At 49.3% G+C, this 17,184-nt stretch overlaps 1 protein-coding gene across 8 annotated transcripts in view; it reads left to right on the top strand.

The window, feature by feature from the left end:
• The window catches only part of AGAP1 (ArfGAP with GTPase domain, ankyrin repeat and PH domain 1), a 513,811-nt gene that overhangs the window by 240,436 nt on the left and 256,191 nt on the right, over positions 1–17,184 (top strand). For all 8 annotated transcript variants that reach the window (XM_025889132.2, XM_025889128.2, XM_073876820.1 and 5 more), the window contains exons 7-8: positions 13,083–13,210; positions 14,353–14,508. In XM_025889132.2, coding sequence (XP_025744917.1) covers positions 13,083–13,210; positions 14,353–14,508 — 284 coding nt within the window. The remainder of the gene's footprint in view (positions 1–13,082; positions 13,211–14,352; positions 14,509–17,184) is intronic.

Here is a 17,184-nt window from a genome sequence, read left to right as displayed (position 1 = left end):
ATCACAGCAGATTACAAATTCAAAATCAATCCCTATTCTCTGCTGGACTCTAATTAACACTTAAACATTATTAGTCACAAACGTGAAATCTTGATCGGTGATGACCTCCGGTATTCTAAATGTAAATAAAATTAGATTTAGATCCTTTTTAATTACCTGAGGTGCTGTGAGTAATTACAAAGGCAATTGGTAAACTTAATTTCTTGTTAAAGAAAAAAAAAACTTACAGAAAGTTTCTCTACACTATATACTTAACTCTTCAGTAACCACAATCTATGGAAAAGAATTCTTCAGAGTTCTGTGTTAATGAAATAGAATTATTACATCATTTCTTTACTCGGGCCCTCGAATGCATGTAACTGCAATGCCTCACATCGTCCTAATAATCACAAAAGGCAAGACTTGCCCAGAGGAATCTTGCATGTTTGAAAGGGTGGGTTTCTGGGTGGTGGTGCCAGTTATATAATAATAATTGATGGGCGGTGGGGAGAGCGTTACAATGACTTAATGCACGGAGCCCCGTTGAAGACCGAGTGGAAATCTGTTTTGTCATGTCATCCTTCTTCCTAATTGCATCACACTACATTGTATAATTCAGCCTGTGTGTCACTGTCACTTGCTGGAAGGCCTCTCGCGCTGGGGCCACCACCACTGGCTCATTACTAACGGAGCCGGGGGAGAGGAATGATTTTCTCCGCTTCCAACCAAGACATCTTCTCTCCCACTTTAAGAGGGAAATGTCTTTTTTATGGAGATTGTTGTAAGGATAATTATTTCTGGAAATAGGAAAACAGCTTCAGTTGTGATAGATAAGTCCATTTTTCTTGAAAGTTACAGGATCTCTGAAGGAGAATGTGCTTGTGGCAAACAGGGAGATTAGACACATTTCTAAGCTCCTTTTTTCCTTAAACGTATATCTTCAAATAGGAAGCAAATTAGACCCGATGAATTGGGCTAAACCAAGATTAATCAAAGTCTGTTAACTTTTAAAGACAAGGAAACCCGGTGATGGCACCTCACTGTACCCGTGCCCGGTGCCCTGGTTTCGGGACCTCACAGCTCACCCATCCTCTTATTTTGGGCCCTTTCTGTCTGTTCCTCGCTGATCCTCATCTCATCCTGCTTTAAATTTTTGTGCAATTTCTTTGGCCTGAATAACTTAGCATAATCAGTTTTGTGCGTCTGTCATTTTTTTCGAGGTACCTTCCCCATTTGCATGTTTGAGGATCATTCTGTCAGTCTGTTTGTGGGATTGTGTGTCCTGCGGTGTCCCCGCGCTCTGCACACTTACCCTGAGCGTGTCTGCCTCCCCCCACCCCCCATGAGCTGGGTTCGTATGTTCCATGGCCCAGGATTTCACCTTCTAAGCAAGAACGGATATCCGCAGTGAGTCCCCAGGCAAGGCGGGAAGGGCGCGGAGCCTTGCCAGGCACAGGGAAGAATCCCAGGATGAGCTTTCACCTTCAGGGGGTGTCAGAGACATTTCTGCTCTGGAATTATCAACTTTCTCCGCAAGACAGCTTGATGAGTTGAGAAGAAGTGACAGGCTCATTTTTCCCTTCTTTGTTTAAGCCATTTATCTTTCAGATCCTGCCTGCCATCTAAGTTGTATTGCCAATTTATTGGGATATTCACGTGCCTCATCTTGAAAGACACTGATTTGCATTCAACTTGAGAATAAGTGAGGGAGAAAGTTAATCATCTCTTGGCCTTTTGAACGGATGTGCACGGGGTTTAATTGTAGCATTTGGAACGTTCACTGCTCAGGGTCTGTGTCTAGCTCCAGGTTAACCTGGGTCTTGGTGGTAATATCCCAGTGACCCAGTCCAGAAAGTGTCCTTCTTTGCAAGGTCTTTAATTTACACTTTCTGCACATCTTTCTCCATTTCAGATTAACCTAACCCACATTAGCTACTCTCTAGCTCTGCCGACTTAATGATTATTTATTCAGTTAAGTGAAACAACCACACTGGATGCTACATGGACACTGAGTGAAATGCTGCCCTGTCTTGTCATCGTACGGCAGCCTGTCAAGACGAGAGCGAAGCGCTCTGACTTCTGAGCTGGCGAGCTCCTGAAGGAGACATCTTCTGTGCGTAGGTCCAGGGGACCAGCTGGCATCCCAGCCCCTGTCCAGGTCCCCACACCCGCCAGAGGGCCCAGCTCCTATCCCCAGCATCTCACTGCCCCCGGTGTGTATGTGCTTAGACTGCCCACCTTCTCCTGGCTCAGAGCTGAGCACAGGCCCCATGCCGGACTCGCATTCCTTGGAAGGTGTGCACGTCATGTGCTGCTCACTGCCCACTCCACGGGCATGACACTTCTCGTTTCATGCCTCCCTGGACATCTTTTCCAAGTGCTTCCTGATTTTAAGGATTCTTCAGTGTTCCTGCAAGATTTGTAATTTTTCAGTATTTCCCTTTTGAGAATTATCCCAACTTTGTTTCCACCCTAATCGTATGCCTTCCTTTAAAATAAACTCGTGCCTTCCTTTAAAGCTATTCATGCTCCCACAGCTGGTCACGGATCTGCCACACCAGTGCCCAGAACATCTTTCTGGATTCTGTGACGAGGAGTGAGGGGCTCAGGGGTTCTAGGCCAATGAGCACTGCTTCCTGACACCCTAGTCAAACGCCATGGGAAGTTGCCTGAATTGTCTCCTGCGTGGGATGCCCTGACAGAAGGCAGAAGCTGTTCTGGGACAGCAGCTTCTCACGATCTCCCCCTGCCCAGTGGCTTGCCTCGCACACACCAGCCGCTCCATGACATGAAAGAATAAGCAGGGAGTGAGCAGGGTTGATGTGAAGCTGGTGAGGACACCTTCCCAACACACAAAAGGTAAAAGCAGCCAACCGCCCATAGTGGACATAGAATGAGCAGCACTCAGGCATAACCCGGAGTGTTCAGGGGCCCTTGGTGTCCATGCTGCATCCTCTCGTGGGTTTGATCCCAGCCTCACCTGTGCTTGGGGGCAGAGCTGGGATGCCTCCTTCCTGCCCTCTCTTTCCTCCGGAGAGTCCCCACTCAGGTCCTTGGTGCCCATTCCTGTTCGGAGAGCCAGGGGGCCCTTAGGAGCTAAGCAGCACGGCAGGCACGAGGGTACTGTGGGTGGTTGGAACTTTCAGGAGCCCAAGCCTGTCCCAGCCTGGTGCCCTGCTCTTCTCTGGGCATGCACCGAGCTGCACATTTATACGAGATGCTGGGTGTGCTGGTGTGCCTTCTAGACCTCCTGCCCTGGACAGCCGGCCAGAGACACAGAAGAGGTCCTTCCAGCTGGAGAGGGACTTGGATGAATACACCTCATATCCCTGAGCAGAGTGCAGACCTGGAGGAGATTTAAACTGGGGAAGTGTGCAGAGACGAAAACTAGTCAGGAGCCTGCACAGTGGGGAGGGGTGACATGGTGAAGCTCTCAGACAGGGTGCTGGTGGGGCCGGTCAGCTGGAGAGAACGTGGCCGTGAGTGTGGGGCCGAGGGAAGACCAGACAGCACGTGGCAGGGGGCGGGCAGAGCGGCTGGAGAATACCCCAGAAGGTCCAGGACTGACCATACTGTCCTCTTGGCACACGCGGCAGACCAGAGCCTGAGATGCAGTCCTGCAGGGCCGCCAGACCGTGCCATTTGCAGTGCCTTCCTTTCCTCCTAGGGGAGAGATGCTGGTTGAAGCAGTTTTGCGCCCCAGCAGCCCCGTGCTCAGATGGGCTATCGGCAGCACCAGCTGAAGGCCACTTGACAGTACGGGATATGTAGACCCTTACTTTTCAGAGACGTGAATGTTTGCCGTTTTGTGGACCTGGGGACCTTGTGTCCTTCAGAGCCTAGACCCCAGCAAGCCGTCAGCATTGTGGTTCCCACCACCCACTAGCCCAGTGTCCTCAGCGACTGTGGGACCCACATTCTCGTGGGCGGCTGCTCTTGGGACTCGACTTTAGGGGGCAACTGTGTTGTGACGAGACACCTGAAAGAAAGGTGTGCATTTCCTGCGGGAGGATTTGACAGCTCCCCTCGGCCACAGATAATAACTTTATGTGAAAATTAGGTGTGTGTATAAAAAACATCAAATTGACCATATTTATTTCAGCGTGGGTTTCTCTGAATTTTATGTTCTTTCACTTTCTGTGAAATGGGAAACCCAGCTGTCTTGGACATGGTAGAAATTTCCCCTCATTCTGAAATTAATGTCAGCAGCCATGACTTTGCTCCGTCCTGAAGGTAACTGTTTATTACAGTCGGCATTTAAATCCCCCGATTAATAGGAGCAATTAAACAATAGTTTCATTTCCAGCAAATTAACAACCCTAATAGGTAATTGTGACATAAATGAAGATAAATTTGTTTTAATACAACGAGATAAAAAGAATATAGACAAGAACTGAACGCAGATTAAGAATTCAGACTTCATTAGTTCGTGGAAAACTTGAGAGCGTCCCCAGAAGAGACAAAAGTGAGCTTGGGTTTTTAACCAGGGCCTGTTTGGGATTTGAGGTGTGGTTTTTTTGTTTTGTTTTGTTTTGTTTTAAATATAATAAAACTATTGTCACGGTTTGCGCTTAGCTACATGTAAGGTAAGTCATCAGAGGGTCTCCCCGCGCCCGTCCCCCCCAACCCACTCTCCTGAGGACTCACTTGATTCTTGTCCAAAGCCTGTCAGGTTTTCACTGACGAAACAGAAAGCAAATGCATAGAACATTGCTTTTGTACCCACCTCTAAGTTATCCTTATGACTTGTTCAGTTACAGGGTACCTTTCCTTTTTTGATTGATATTTGTCATAATTAGGAAATTGTTCTGGTGGTTTATGGTGGTTTATGGAAACGAGCAGTTCTCTTTATAGAACGATAAATGTAGCGTTGGTGTGAACAGTGGGATTGGGCTGGGTCATGTCCACTTCGGAGAGCAATGGGGTGAGGTCACAGCTGGTGGCAGAGAAGGTGAGAGGCTCACTAGATCCAGGATCAGGAGCTTCTCCTTGTGGGTCACCCATGCTGCCGGGAAGATCTAAGGTAGCCAGAGAACAGGAACAGGGTCCAGGCTGTCTTTCTCAAGAGGATCAACATACTCAGGTTTTGGGAACTGTAGCTTAGACTAGTTCAAGTGTCCAAATCTGCTTGGAACGTTTTTAAACTGTGGAGGTTTATCTAAATCCCATCACTCAGGTTCAGTCACTTTAGAAGAACACCTTCTGGTCACTTTGAATCGTACAGTGATGCATGGTCAGCCTAGAATTCTGTACCCTGTGGAATATTCGTCAGGTATGAAGGCAGGGCAGCAGCAGTTCTAGAGATGAGTCTCAAAAGGTCCATGTGTTTCTCCAAGCTGTGAGCCAGGCCGCAGGGGCTCTGGTACAGCCTCTCGCCCGTCACGCACCCAACCCCCGCCACACTCTCTCCCCATCCAGATGGAGAGGACCTGCAGCTCCCATGCCACACCAGGTGTCCTTCCGAAGCCTGGGTCTTGTCACACCAGTCCGAGTGGTTTTGCTGGCCCCTGCTGCCTCAAGGATCAAGCCCACCCTGGCCACCCCTCTTTGCAGACGAGATCCTTAAAAATGTGTTTCCAGTTGCCCTTTTAAGCTGCCTCTCCCACTGCCTTCTCTCATAACCTCCCCCATCCGCACTGTGGACTCATCTGGTCCCTCGTGTGCCCAGCTGGCCAAGACTTGCTGAGTGTCAGGCCCACGTCGGTCCCAGGAAGGTAAATAAAGCTTGGTATCTAGCATTTCCAGAATTGCTTGGAGCTCCCTGGAATTGACCCCTCTTAGAAGATGAGCAAACTGTATTTTCCAGTTGGCGGGATCTCCACAGGTGTGTAGAACACGGTAGATCCCTCTGGTTCACTAACGTCATCAAGCGTCAGACAACCCGAGAGACCTTTCTGAGCGCACCTCCCCTCACTGCCCTCTCTCTCTCTTATTTTACTTGTTTTTCTGGCATAGCTCCCTCTCTACTCAAAACTTAGATAATATGAGAACAAATCTAAGAGGTGGGGATAGGGGCTCCAGCCGTACCGAATACGCCTCCATTCACACTGGCTCACCAAGCTGCTCACGGTGAGGAAAATGCCACCTCGGATTTCTTTTCATTCCTCACGAAGTCACAAATTCAGAACTATGTAGATAATTTGGTAATTAATTTCTTCTTAATTAATAAGATAGTTTAATGATCACTGAACTGTAATTTAAAACTGAGTTGAGATGTTAGAAGATCTTCTATTTGTTACTGAAGATTTACCGCCCCTGGTGGCTTCCGTTATTTATGGGATTTCTCCCCATAGTTCCAGTGGAAGGGCCGTTCAGTGAGAGGTGCCCCGGCCAGTACCTTCGAGGGCAACCCCGAAGACAGGTGACCGTGCCACAGCCTCACCCTCAGTTCGTGCTTTTAAGATACTTCCGTGGAGTAAAATTAGAGGCTCGTGCTAGCTGGTTTTTACAAGTGGATCTGTTGTAAACGTCTTCCGTACTATTTTGTTAGAGTTATTCATACTTACATGCCTGTCTCTCATTGCTTACTCGGGCGGGGCTTTCCACCCTTTCATCTCCCTTCCCTCTACCCCTGCCCCTTATTGGCCTCAGCGTGCTGTATACAGCTTTCCACAGCAGCGAGAGAATCATCTTCCTCACATTTGGCTCAGTTTACAACAAATGTCCACTTGGCATCTAATTGCAGCTCTTCGGTGTCAGATCAGTGTGCCTTTGGAGTGCCGTCCTTGGCTTCTCCCCGGGGCTCACCCCAGAGCCCCACTTACTCCAGAAGAGGCCGTGCCATGTACAGTCGTGCTAAGGTGGAGGAAGTGGACAGTGTAAAGGACGTAATTACGTGGCATATTGAATAGCAAAACATGGCAAAATCCGTCGGCTAGTTACCTCTTTTGCACTGTGCAGTGAATTGGGGTGAGGGGAGGTGAAGGGATAGGCCACTTCGGAGCCTGGTCACCCAGGACCCGTCAGCGCGTCTGAGCAAATTGGGAGTGGAGGAGGGACTGGGGAGGAGGGCGCCCCAGGGGCATTTGAGCAGTTCCATCAGTGGCCCAGTGATCTCTGGTGGAAACACTGGAGCCCCTGGTGTGGGGTGAAGAGGATCCCGCTCCTGGGGTGGGAGCTCAGTGACCTCCTTCCTTCCTCTTCCCCTGCTTCTGTCCCTGTCTTTGCTGCCTCACAGGTGCCACATCAAAAGTTCTTGTTAATTGATTAATTCAAGCAAATCATTTAAACCAGAGAACATACTTCACTGATTAAATTTACTAACATTTATTGGACTCTGCCAAAAATGTCATCATCCTTAATGAAACACAAAAGCTTAATTTTGGATGTTGCAGAAGCCGGGTGGTGCTGTGTAAACAGCAACTCAAAGGCAGCGCCTGGCCCCCGGCATCTTTCTGCAAGAGAGCAGGAGGCCAGGCCCGCTGTGAACCGTCACACATCGGGTTGGGGGCACTTACACACTGTTGCCTACTGAGTGATTCCAGTACACCAGGTGCTAGGGATCCAGAGCTGCAGCCCTTCACCATGGCCCTGACCACGTGCGTGTGCGTGCGTGTGCCCCTGCACGTGCAGCAGCGTCCCGGCACGGCGTGGGGAGACTCCGAGGTGGCCACACTGGCACCTGAGGGTACTGGGGGTGCAGGGCCTCCGCGGAGGATCTGGACTGTGAGGGGAGGTGGGGCTCCAGGTGTGGCTTCTGAGAAGGGATGGGAGGAGGAGAGGGGCGTGCTCTGGAGGGCGGTGACAGTGCGCTCCGGGCTTCCGAGCGACGGCGCCTTGTGACCGCCGTGGCGAGCCCTGTGTGGCCCGGCCGTGAGGCTGGGGAGGGAGCAGCACTGGGTTTGGGAAGGGATCCTTGTCCTCCCTGGGGTTCTGAACCGATTAGGAAGTAAGACGAGACACTCGGGCCCCTGGAAGATCAAATTATCGCTTTCTGTTGGTAAGGCTGTACTGGAAAATAAAGCTTATCTGGGTTTCCTCCTGGGGAAACCAGAGTCAGAGGGTCTGGCCTACCAGACTCCAGGCAGCGCGGGCGTCCCCCACTCCTCCCCTGAGCTCCGAGCACACTGGCCCCCGGACTGCAGGGTTGAGAAGGGACAGCCTGTTGCCAGACGGAAGTCACTTATCCCTGAGGGGTCCCCAGTGGGGTCTGGCACCTTTGCAGGGGGGCTTGTAAAGCGGCAGGAGTGTTCGGGCACTGGGAGTCTCTCTTTGTGGAAGGAAATAACAGGAGCGGACGGTTCGTGTCGCCGTGGAATTTCAGGTGCATTATCTGTCTGCCAGCAGCTGCTGAGCTGTAAGCCGGACGGAGCCATGGTAAGGTTGGCCTGCAGTGGACTGGGTTTGGGGGGCTGCGGTGAATGGGATTTGCTTTGGAAGCTGTTTCAGTAACCAGCCATGGAAGGGTGAGGTCTCGGACCAAGGCAGTGGCCGTGCAGAAGAATTTGAGATTCTGGTGGTAGGATCAGTCATCTGTCATGTCCCCTCCGGCCATCCCTGGTGGCGGTCCAGTCATGGAGTTTGGTGGCAGAAGGGTAAAGCTCAGCTTGGGCCACGTGGACTCTGAAGTACTTCCCAGGGGAACTACGTGGTTCTAGAATGCAAGAGGGTTCAGAGCAAGGCTGCCCTACAGATCTGGGAGCCATTGGCATTGGGGAGGAGGAGACTACCCAGTGGTAAAGGGAAGCTGAGGAGGGCCGTCTGGAAGCACCCACACGTAAAGAGTCAGTGAAGGAGGCTGAGGACCAGATGTTCCAACTAGACGAGGCAAACCAGAAGTCGGCGTCACGGACGGACGGATGAGTTAGGAAAGGAAGGAACCATCAGTGATGCCAGATGCTGCCCAGAGGTCAAGTTAGATGGTGGCCTGGGCAGTGGCAGCCTCCGCCCGGGGTGGCGATGGAGCCAGGTTGCAGTGGTCAGGAGAATGGAGGAACAGTCCAGAGAGTCCCTTCCTGGGACTCACCGGAAACGGAGGTTGGCCAACAGCTTGACCGAAGAGGTGTTGGCCGAGCATCTCCTGGGTGCTGGTCACCACCCTGGCTCTCTTACCTGTTACCCAAATAGAACGTGAAGTTCATGGAGAGAGTGAGGGTACAAAGCAAAAGGATACATAGTCCCTGTTCTGGAAGAGGTAGAAGCTTGTGGGGAGGCTGGTAGGGAAATCTGTTCCATTGCCATGTGGTGTTGTTATCCCCATGGCAGAGCTACGCCGATGGCACCTGAATCCCAGTTCCCTGCCTGCACTGTCCACCTCATCCGTGGAACTGGGAGCTGTGCGGGTGAAGTGAGTTACGAGATGGGACTGCGTGGCCCGTGGTCCAGGTGTAGCCACAACAAGGAGGGTACAGACGGGGGGAGAGGCAGGCCTGACTCCCACTGTCACCAGACGTTGTTCTTCTCCTTGTTCAGCGCGAATGATTTAGAAAATAAAGACAGAGCAGAAATTGGGCATCATGCCAGGGTTTAATGAAGTCTTATTTGGGAACAATCGGAGAATCTTATTTTTATCACTAATTAAAGGGGGCCATTTACAATAGGAAATCTTAAATTCGTGGAGAAAGAAAATGTGCAGCTCACTTTTCTTGTTGCTGAAGTTCTTGAATAAACTTCTTTTTAGTGGAAGGATGGAAATACTTATTTGAAAATATAATTAAGACTGGTTTAAAAAATGATCCCAAACTCATCACTCACGTCAAGTAGGGGCCACCACCAGCCTCCAGAAGCCCCTTATGCCCTGATGGTAGATAGATCTTTTATCTGTTACCCAAATAAAATTTCCCATTTTGTGGAGGAAGTGACTTTTAAAACAACATGGAGCATTAGTACAAAATATCTGGATGCTAATGAAATTGGTTAGCAGTGTTGGGTGAAAGAGTAAACGTTTCACTCTATGGTGGTAACACCATTTAGGACTTAGGTGTAGCTCCTGTCACCAGAATTGGTAGTGTATGTCACCAAAATTGGTAAAGTATGTCACCAAAATTGAGAAAACAGCACCTCCCAGTGATAACAATTCCAGATTCTCAGCTCAAGTGATTGTGTGTTATTCATTTATCTACATCCATGTAGTTATTTAAAACATGTAAGATATTTCACTTGTTGAGTGAGCAAATATAGACAAGAACTCGATAGTTAAAAATTGCCCAACCACTATAATCTGGGGTAATATTCATGTTTTAAATCTTGTTAACATTTCAGGGCTGTAAAGATCATGAGTAGTTAATGATTATAGTTGAGGAGAGCAGTGCCTCCCTCTGACATCCCACTGCCTGCAAGTTGTTGTGGGGGAGGGAGACTCATCCATCCGTCCCTCCATCTGTCCCTCCCTCCATCCCTCCAGCTCTCCATCCACCTGTACAACCATCCTTCCCTCCCTCCATCCCTGCATCCATCCATTCATCCATCCTAGCTACCCCAGGGGCTGGCTCCTTTGAGTTCACCCTGGCTTTAACAAGGTCATCTGAGGGATGGACCATGGCACCATCTTAGCAGGCAGTGGTCACTCTAGCCTTTGCACACCTGAACGATTCATCTTGGAAGGTGTTGAAGTGAGGCACACAGGGATGCCAGCCCTCAGGTCACATCCTTGGGGCATTCAGCAAGTAACAGCAGCAGCAGTTAACTGGAGGGGAGACACTGTTTCTCCCTCTGGTGGGGAGGATGGCCACACCTTATAAGACAGTCACTCCATCTTCCCTTTTCCCTCTTGCTGTTCTTATTCTTGAGTCACATGCTTTCATTACTCATCATTAAGTTTTCCCCTACTTTTACGGGTTATCCTATGGCTCTAAAGCAGTCTATGTTTTGTTTTGTTTTGTTTTTAAGATTTATTTATTTTATTTGAGAGAGAGAGAACGCAAGCGGGGTGAGTGGCAGAGGGGGAGGGAGAGACTCTTAAGCAAACTCCATGCCCAGCGCAGAGCCCAGCAGTCTATGTATTTTAGAACAAAATATTTGTAAATCGTTTCCTTTTGCCAATTGTTTATCGAGTCAGGAAGACAAAAATTATGGGGGAGATGGGAAAATGGAACAAACGTGAATAAAAGTTCTAATAAAGTAAAAGCAAGATGCTACAGTTCTTAGAAATTGTCACTTCGGTTTATGTAATTAATGTGGTAGAACAATTAGGATTTTAGTACTTAATGTGGGGCTCATGCTTCGTACAGCTGTCTGTCGCTCGGGGAGAATCCTCACTGTAAAAACGTTCTCTTTGGCCATGAGCTCACTCCCTCCAGCCTCCAACCAGGAGAGGTAGAATTCTCATTTGCACTTGGAATTTCATAAAATGAGGATTTTATAACACATTTGACTTGTCCTAGAAAGTTTCTCAAGTCTCCCCTTCATGTAGAAGAACATCTGTAGAAAACATCTGCAGAAATCTCCGAACAGCCTAGCCGTGTTCCATTCTGGCTCTCGGTGCTCTCTGCAAGCTTGAAGATTCTAGCGTGCCTGGTCATCCAGCGAAGGAGCAGCTCTGAGGCTGGGAGTAAAACAAAAATGCCTCTGCGCTGATTATCAGAAACCCCATTTCGCTCCCTCCCCTCAATAAAAAAAAGAAGTACATTGGCAGTCACCCCAACAGTCGTGACTTTTGGTCTTCGGGTTTCACTTCGCCTGCATGGCCCGTGTTTCGCAGCTGATGGAATCTGAGCTTAGATTTTATTTCTGAGTTCACATAATGATTTTTAAAATGTTCTAATATACGTCTTCAAAGACCCCAGATCGATACGCCAATGGTTTTGAAATGACAGAATGCTGCGATATTCCTCTGTAATTTAAACATGATTAGCTGATGAAGCTTGTGATCAATACACTGCGGGAAGATAAATTAATTGATATCATCCTTTCGGGATCAGAGGCCCGTTGGAGGCGGGATGTAACTAATGAAGCTGCCGCTTCATCTCTGAGAGCCATTTTTTACATCCTGCATTTTCGCTTCATCATATTTACACGATCATTCATTTATAGGAAAGCCATAAGCTGTGGACAGACCGGTTCCCTATTAAAATTTTGTTCATTTGGAAAAGAAACTGCGGACACCGTGTGCGCTCCCTCAGTGTTAGAGCCTATCACTGGGGACAATGGCGTGTTCCTTTGCATGGACGTCTTTAAAAATAGCAGCTCTTGGGACCAAGACAAGGATTGAACACTGTTGAACTTCATTACAGCTGGTCCCCTGAGACACACATCTCTTCAGACAAAAGCTGCAGTCCTTCTGCAGTGACACCTATTGGTGTGGGAAGAGTTTTCTTATTGTGGACTTCCTTTCCAATTAAATCCAGCGTGCTTTATCAGCAAGCCCATTTGCCAAGAGAAGTTATGGCTGGTTGAATTTAGATTTGTATTGATTAAGATAAACTTCCAATGTGTGTAGTAATATATTTAAGTAAAGTCTTTGATATAATTACATGTCCTTGGCTATAATTCTATGCAGCAGCTTATAAAGTTAAGAGTAATTCTTTAGGCTGTGCAAAAGATAGATTTTTGATTTTCAAGGGGGGGGGGTTGGTTAAATTACCCTCTCTCGTTTCGGATTATTTTTGCTGCAAGTAACTGGAAAAAATCATAACGTTAGAATAATTTGAACAGGACAGGTACGTGTATTTTTGTTTTGTTTGATGGTCAAGGCTTCTGAGGTGGTCTGGGCAGGGCTGCTGAGGCCGTTGGTGGAACCAGAGGGCCGCTCCTTCTGGCTTGTGCCCCACCACGTGTGGCTTCTGTCCCCAACACGGCTGCAGAGGCACAGCTCACATCTATGCCTTTCCAGCAGTAAGAAAGGAAAACGTGGAAGGAAGAAACGGGCCAAGGGCCCTCTCGAGGAAGATTCCTGGAAACTGCCACGTGAGCCCTCGACTGTCATCCCCACGGCCAGCACTCGCCTGCATGGCCACACTTAGCCCGGGGTGCAGGAGAACAAGGTGGAGGAGGCTCTGGAAAATGCCATATTTATTCTGGTGGTCCTGTGCCCAGCCCAGAGTCAGGAGCTCTGTCACTGTGGAGGAAGAGGGTAGTGGATCGCTGGGACAGCTAGCAATCTCTGCCACGTTCCCGGTATTTGGAAACCAGCCTCACATGGATCCCTTTTGTCTCCCGTCCACTAGTTGCCCAGAAGATTGTGGCCACAAGGAAGAAGCAGCAGCTGTCCATCGGGCCCTGCAAGTCGCTGCCCAACTCCCCCAGCCACTCGTCTGTCTGTTCTGCACAGGTGTCCGCCGTGCACATAAGCCAGGTACGTGGGGCGGGATGGCATGGCAGAACTGGGGGGCGGGCCGGTCCCAAGGGTGCTCTCAGCCAGTTCTAAGCTGGATCTCTTTTTTTTTTTCTTTTCAACTTTATAAATAACAGCATGTTGGTAATTGACTTCACATTTCCTTGAGAAACTGCTGTAGCCAAGTGGATTTCATGGGAATCATTCTTCAGTGTTTCCGTCTTCATGCTGCCTGTGTTATGAGGCATGCTGGTTCGAGGTGTGCAGTGCTGTCTTTGCTGTTGATTTATATTACCCTGTGTCGGTCCTGGTTCGAGTCTGCTCAGGGGTTGAATGGTGGTGGGTAAACCTCAGCGGCTAATCCCACTGTATGCTTAAATTTGGTAGGAGCCCTCAAGTATAATTACCATCTCCCTTAGGTTACATCTTTGCAGAGTAACAGTCTGGCAAATTATTTACTTGGAAGCAAACAAAATAATTGTCACTTTAAAAAACCAAACCCACAGCCTGCTAAGGAAACCATTGACTTGGTTTGCCTGCGTGTGTGTTTTTAATTAACATTTCTCAGGCAGGCATGATATTGGACTTTTTAAAAGGCTACAGCGAGAAAGTTTGGTACGGCGCTTCCATTTTCCTTGGGGAGGTCAGTAAGTGATGGCATTTCTGGTACGGGCCTGTGAGGGTAGACGCAAGGATGTGGATGTCTTCACTGTAGGCGTTTCATTTTCTGTGAACCTTCAAATGTCTTCCAAAGTGTTCAGATTTTCAGAGTGTGCATTAGGTTCTGTTGAGACAAACAGCACTCTTTCCACATCCGATCTAGAGCCATGAAGGAGCCTTAGAGCCAATTTAGTTCAGCCAACCCCTGCATCTTTCAGAGGAAATAGAACATAATTACGTTTTAACTCCCTCCCCCCAATTTTTAAATCAAATGAGGGACCTCTCTTTCTCAAGTCAACTTTACAAGATGATTGGTATGTTCTAGAATGAGGCCGTGTTCTGCTCGAGCTAATCAACTAGCCAAGTCAGAGACGCTACCTGACCTGTCCTGCGGGCCTCTCTTCAGTGTGACTTGCTAACTTGTCACTTATGACCCCACAGAGGTGGTGCCATCAGGTTCCTGGGGCGTGTCGTTAATAAAACCTTGGTTTCCATCGTTTCAGACCAGTAACGGAGGCGGGAGCTTAAGCGACTACTCCTCCTCTGTCCCGTCGACGCCAAGCACCAGCCAGAAGGAGCTGCGAATCGACGTCCCTCCCACTGCCAACACGCCGACACCTGTCCGGAAGCAGTCCAAGCGCCGCTCCAACCTTTTCACTGTGAGTGTCTTCCCCGGAAGAAATCTGAGTGATTTCGGAGAATTTCAGGCACTGTCCGTCTACTTGTTGCCAGATGGTTTAGTGTTACTTGTAGAATCCAGACTCAGTTAACGAGAATAGCCCTGACTTCTGTGGAAGTCTAACAAAACTCTGAGAAGCAAAGGTTTGGGCACTGAGGAAAATGTGAATTTCTCTGTGCGCAGGGAGTCCAGATACGTGTGTCAGAATGAAGAGTTGAGGGCCTTACGAAGGTATTTATTATCTCGTGATTGTCCCGGTCTCTAGCGACAGACTTGTTACTCTGGGTACAAGATGACAAAACTGTGCCAGAGTTCCCAGACGTGTGCCCCTAACCTTCTGCATGAGAGGCATCAGCCGCTTTGGTGCACGGACCCCCCTCTTCTCTGGCTGGGGCGCCTGAGGATTTATCACGGAGAGGGGGGAGGTTGGGCTTGGTACCAGGAGCCTTCAGTGTTTCTCAGACGCTCCTCGACATGGGGCTCTCCACTGGACTTTTCTTCAGAGTTGTTTATGGAGCATTTTAAACCTGTAGGTCCCCTCCCTGGGCTTAGGTTTATGAACTCAGAATCTATACATGGGCCCCAGGCATGTGCAGTTTTTAAAAGCTCCCTGGGCAATTGGGGATGCAGAGAACCCCTAAACTAGTGAGGAGGCAAAAGTGCTCTGACCACATCCCTTCCCGTGCACACAGCAGACATTACTAATCAACCACGAGACGCTCTGCAGCTGAGCCCAGAGCTGTAGGCAGAACTGCTGGCCTGTGACTGGAGTCGTTTGACCTCAGGAGAACGTTTTCCCTCCCGGGACCAGGCCTGTGCATTACAAGTATATGCTTTTCAACCAGTGCTTTTGCTCCCTGGGGACACCTGGCAGTTTCTGGAGAAATTTCTGAGTTGTTACAACTGGGAGCCAGGTTGAGTCATGGGTAGCAGCTGGGGTTGCCGCTAAATACCCTACAAGCTCAGGTCAGCAATACAGCACAGAGTCATGTCGTGCCCTGTTTTAAACCATTGGACTTCCACTTTTGGGTGATTACCGCTGACTTAGATGCAGACGAGTCCAGGATTTCCTGTCTTGAACTAAGGGAGAGCTCTGCAGGGGTGGCTGGGAGCCTCAGCTGACCTGCTGCCTTATTTAGAGATGGCATCCCTGAGGTTGTATGCGGCTGCCAAGCGCAGTAGAACCCCACGCCTTTCCTACCATGTTCGAGGCAGTTTTCCCATTGGAGAGTCGTAATTGCCAAGATCTGCTGCCTATGGACCCTCCCCTTTCCTTTGCTGCCCTCTGCCATGTCGGGTCAGACGGACGCTGCAGCTGGGGGTGCAGAGCAAGGACCAGACAGACCAGACCCAGACCCCAGGCTCCAAGTTTGCTTAGCCTCTCTGGGCCGGAAACAGCAGCATTCTCTGTGAGTGGTGCTGCTGGAAGAATCCCCTGTGGGGGCGAAGGGTCTTTGTGGCATGGATTTCAATTTTGTGTCACCACCTTTGCAGCCATGGAAAGGATTTCTGACAGTGCTAATAAGCAAAAGCGGTTGTAGGACAGTGTGACCCACTGGGAGGGAGGTGTTCAGCTTTCTACAAAATGCAGGGGAGTGCGTGATGTGGTTATAAACTGGTACCTGATGTAGGAGGCTTTCTTGTGAAATGATTCACACAGCAAGAGTAGCAGCAGTTCCCAGCTTGCCCAACACTGGCAGCATTCGTGTGTACCCAGGCCGGGGCCTGGCGGCTGGGCGGTGTCACCCGCAGAACGGGCTGCAAGCTCACTCGTGACTCGCAGACCTGGGAAACTGACTCCCGGAGGCGCAGAGATGGTTGGTAGTGAGCAGGACAGCAGCATACCGGGGAGGAGGGAGGGCTCCCGACATGGACCAGGAGGCTTCTTTATCCTTGCCACACCTGTTAGGGGCTGGTGGGGAGAAAGAACATGCAGGCTCACCACACCTGCCGGGGCCGCATGTACTGGTCATCTCACCTGTTCTGAGGAAGAGGTGAGAAGCCAGAGGAAGTCTCTTTAAAAATAGGGCTGTTTGGAAAGAGCTGCAGCACGTACCCATTCCTACTCTTTATAAAGTGGCTCTGGAATTGGAATGTGCCAGAAAACATTATCCTGGACCCTGCCCACTAGGTAACCATGACAACCCAGGTTGCATACAAAGGAGAAACTTTAAGGTAAGAAGAATCAAAAATAATAGTAATTCTGTTAATAAATACTTCCCCACTGCTGCCTGTGGAGACCAGTTTTCCTGTTTGTCGGGAGTCGTTCTTACCAGAGTCAGCCCACATTCAAGACAAAGTGTTTTGGAGAAGAAGGAGGGGCAACAGGATGGAAGTGAGGCATAAGCCCCCCTCCCCCCTCCCCGGCTTCTCCAGGCCAAGCACGAGTGCGTGTGTGGTGCGCAGGCATCCGAGAAGAGCCCAGGACCCCCAGCTGCCAGGGCCGGGCGGGGGAGGTGTGGAGCCAATAAAAACCCATCCTTACGGTTACTGAAAATCCCCATTAATTATGTGATTAATGTGTTTAATAATGCAAAAACCTCCCCGTGAACCTGTGCATTATCACTGCTTACTTGCTTTCTCTTTCAATGTTGGAAAACAGCTTGAGAGTGAAGCACTTTAGCATTGAGTCGCTGTGCAGCAGTTCTTCAAGGGA

This window comes from Callorhinus ursinus, unplaced genomic scaffold (genome assembly GCF_003265705.2).
Source record: "Callorhinus ursinus isolate GAN/ISIS: 27379988/994484 unplaced genomic scaffold, GSC_fseal_2.0 scaffold2, whole genome shotgun sequence".
NCBI lineage: Eukaryota > Metazoa > Chordata > Mammalia > Carnivora > Otariidae > Callorhinus > Callorhinus ursinus.
The sequence above is the reverse complement of the archived record's forward strand: the minus strand, read 5'-3'. Positions and strand labels throughout refer to the sequence as shown.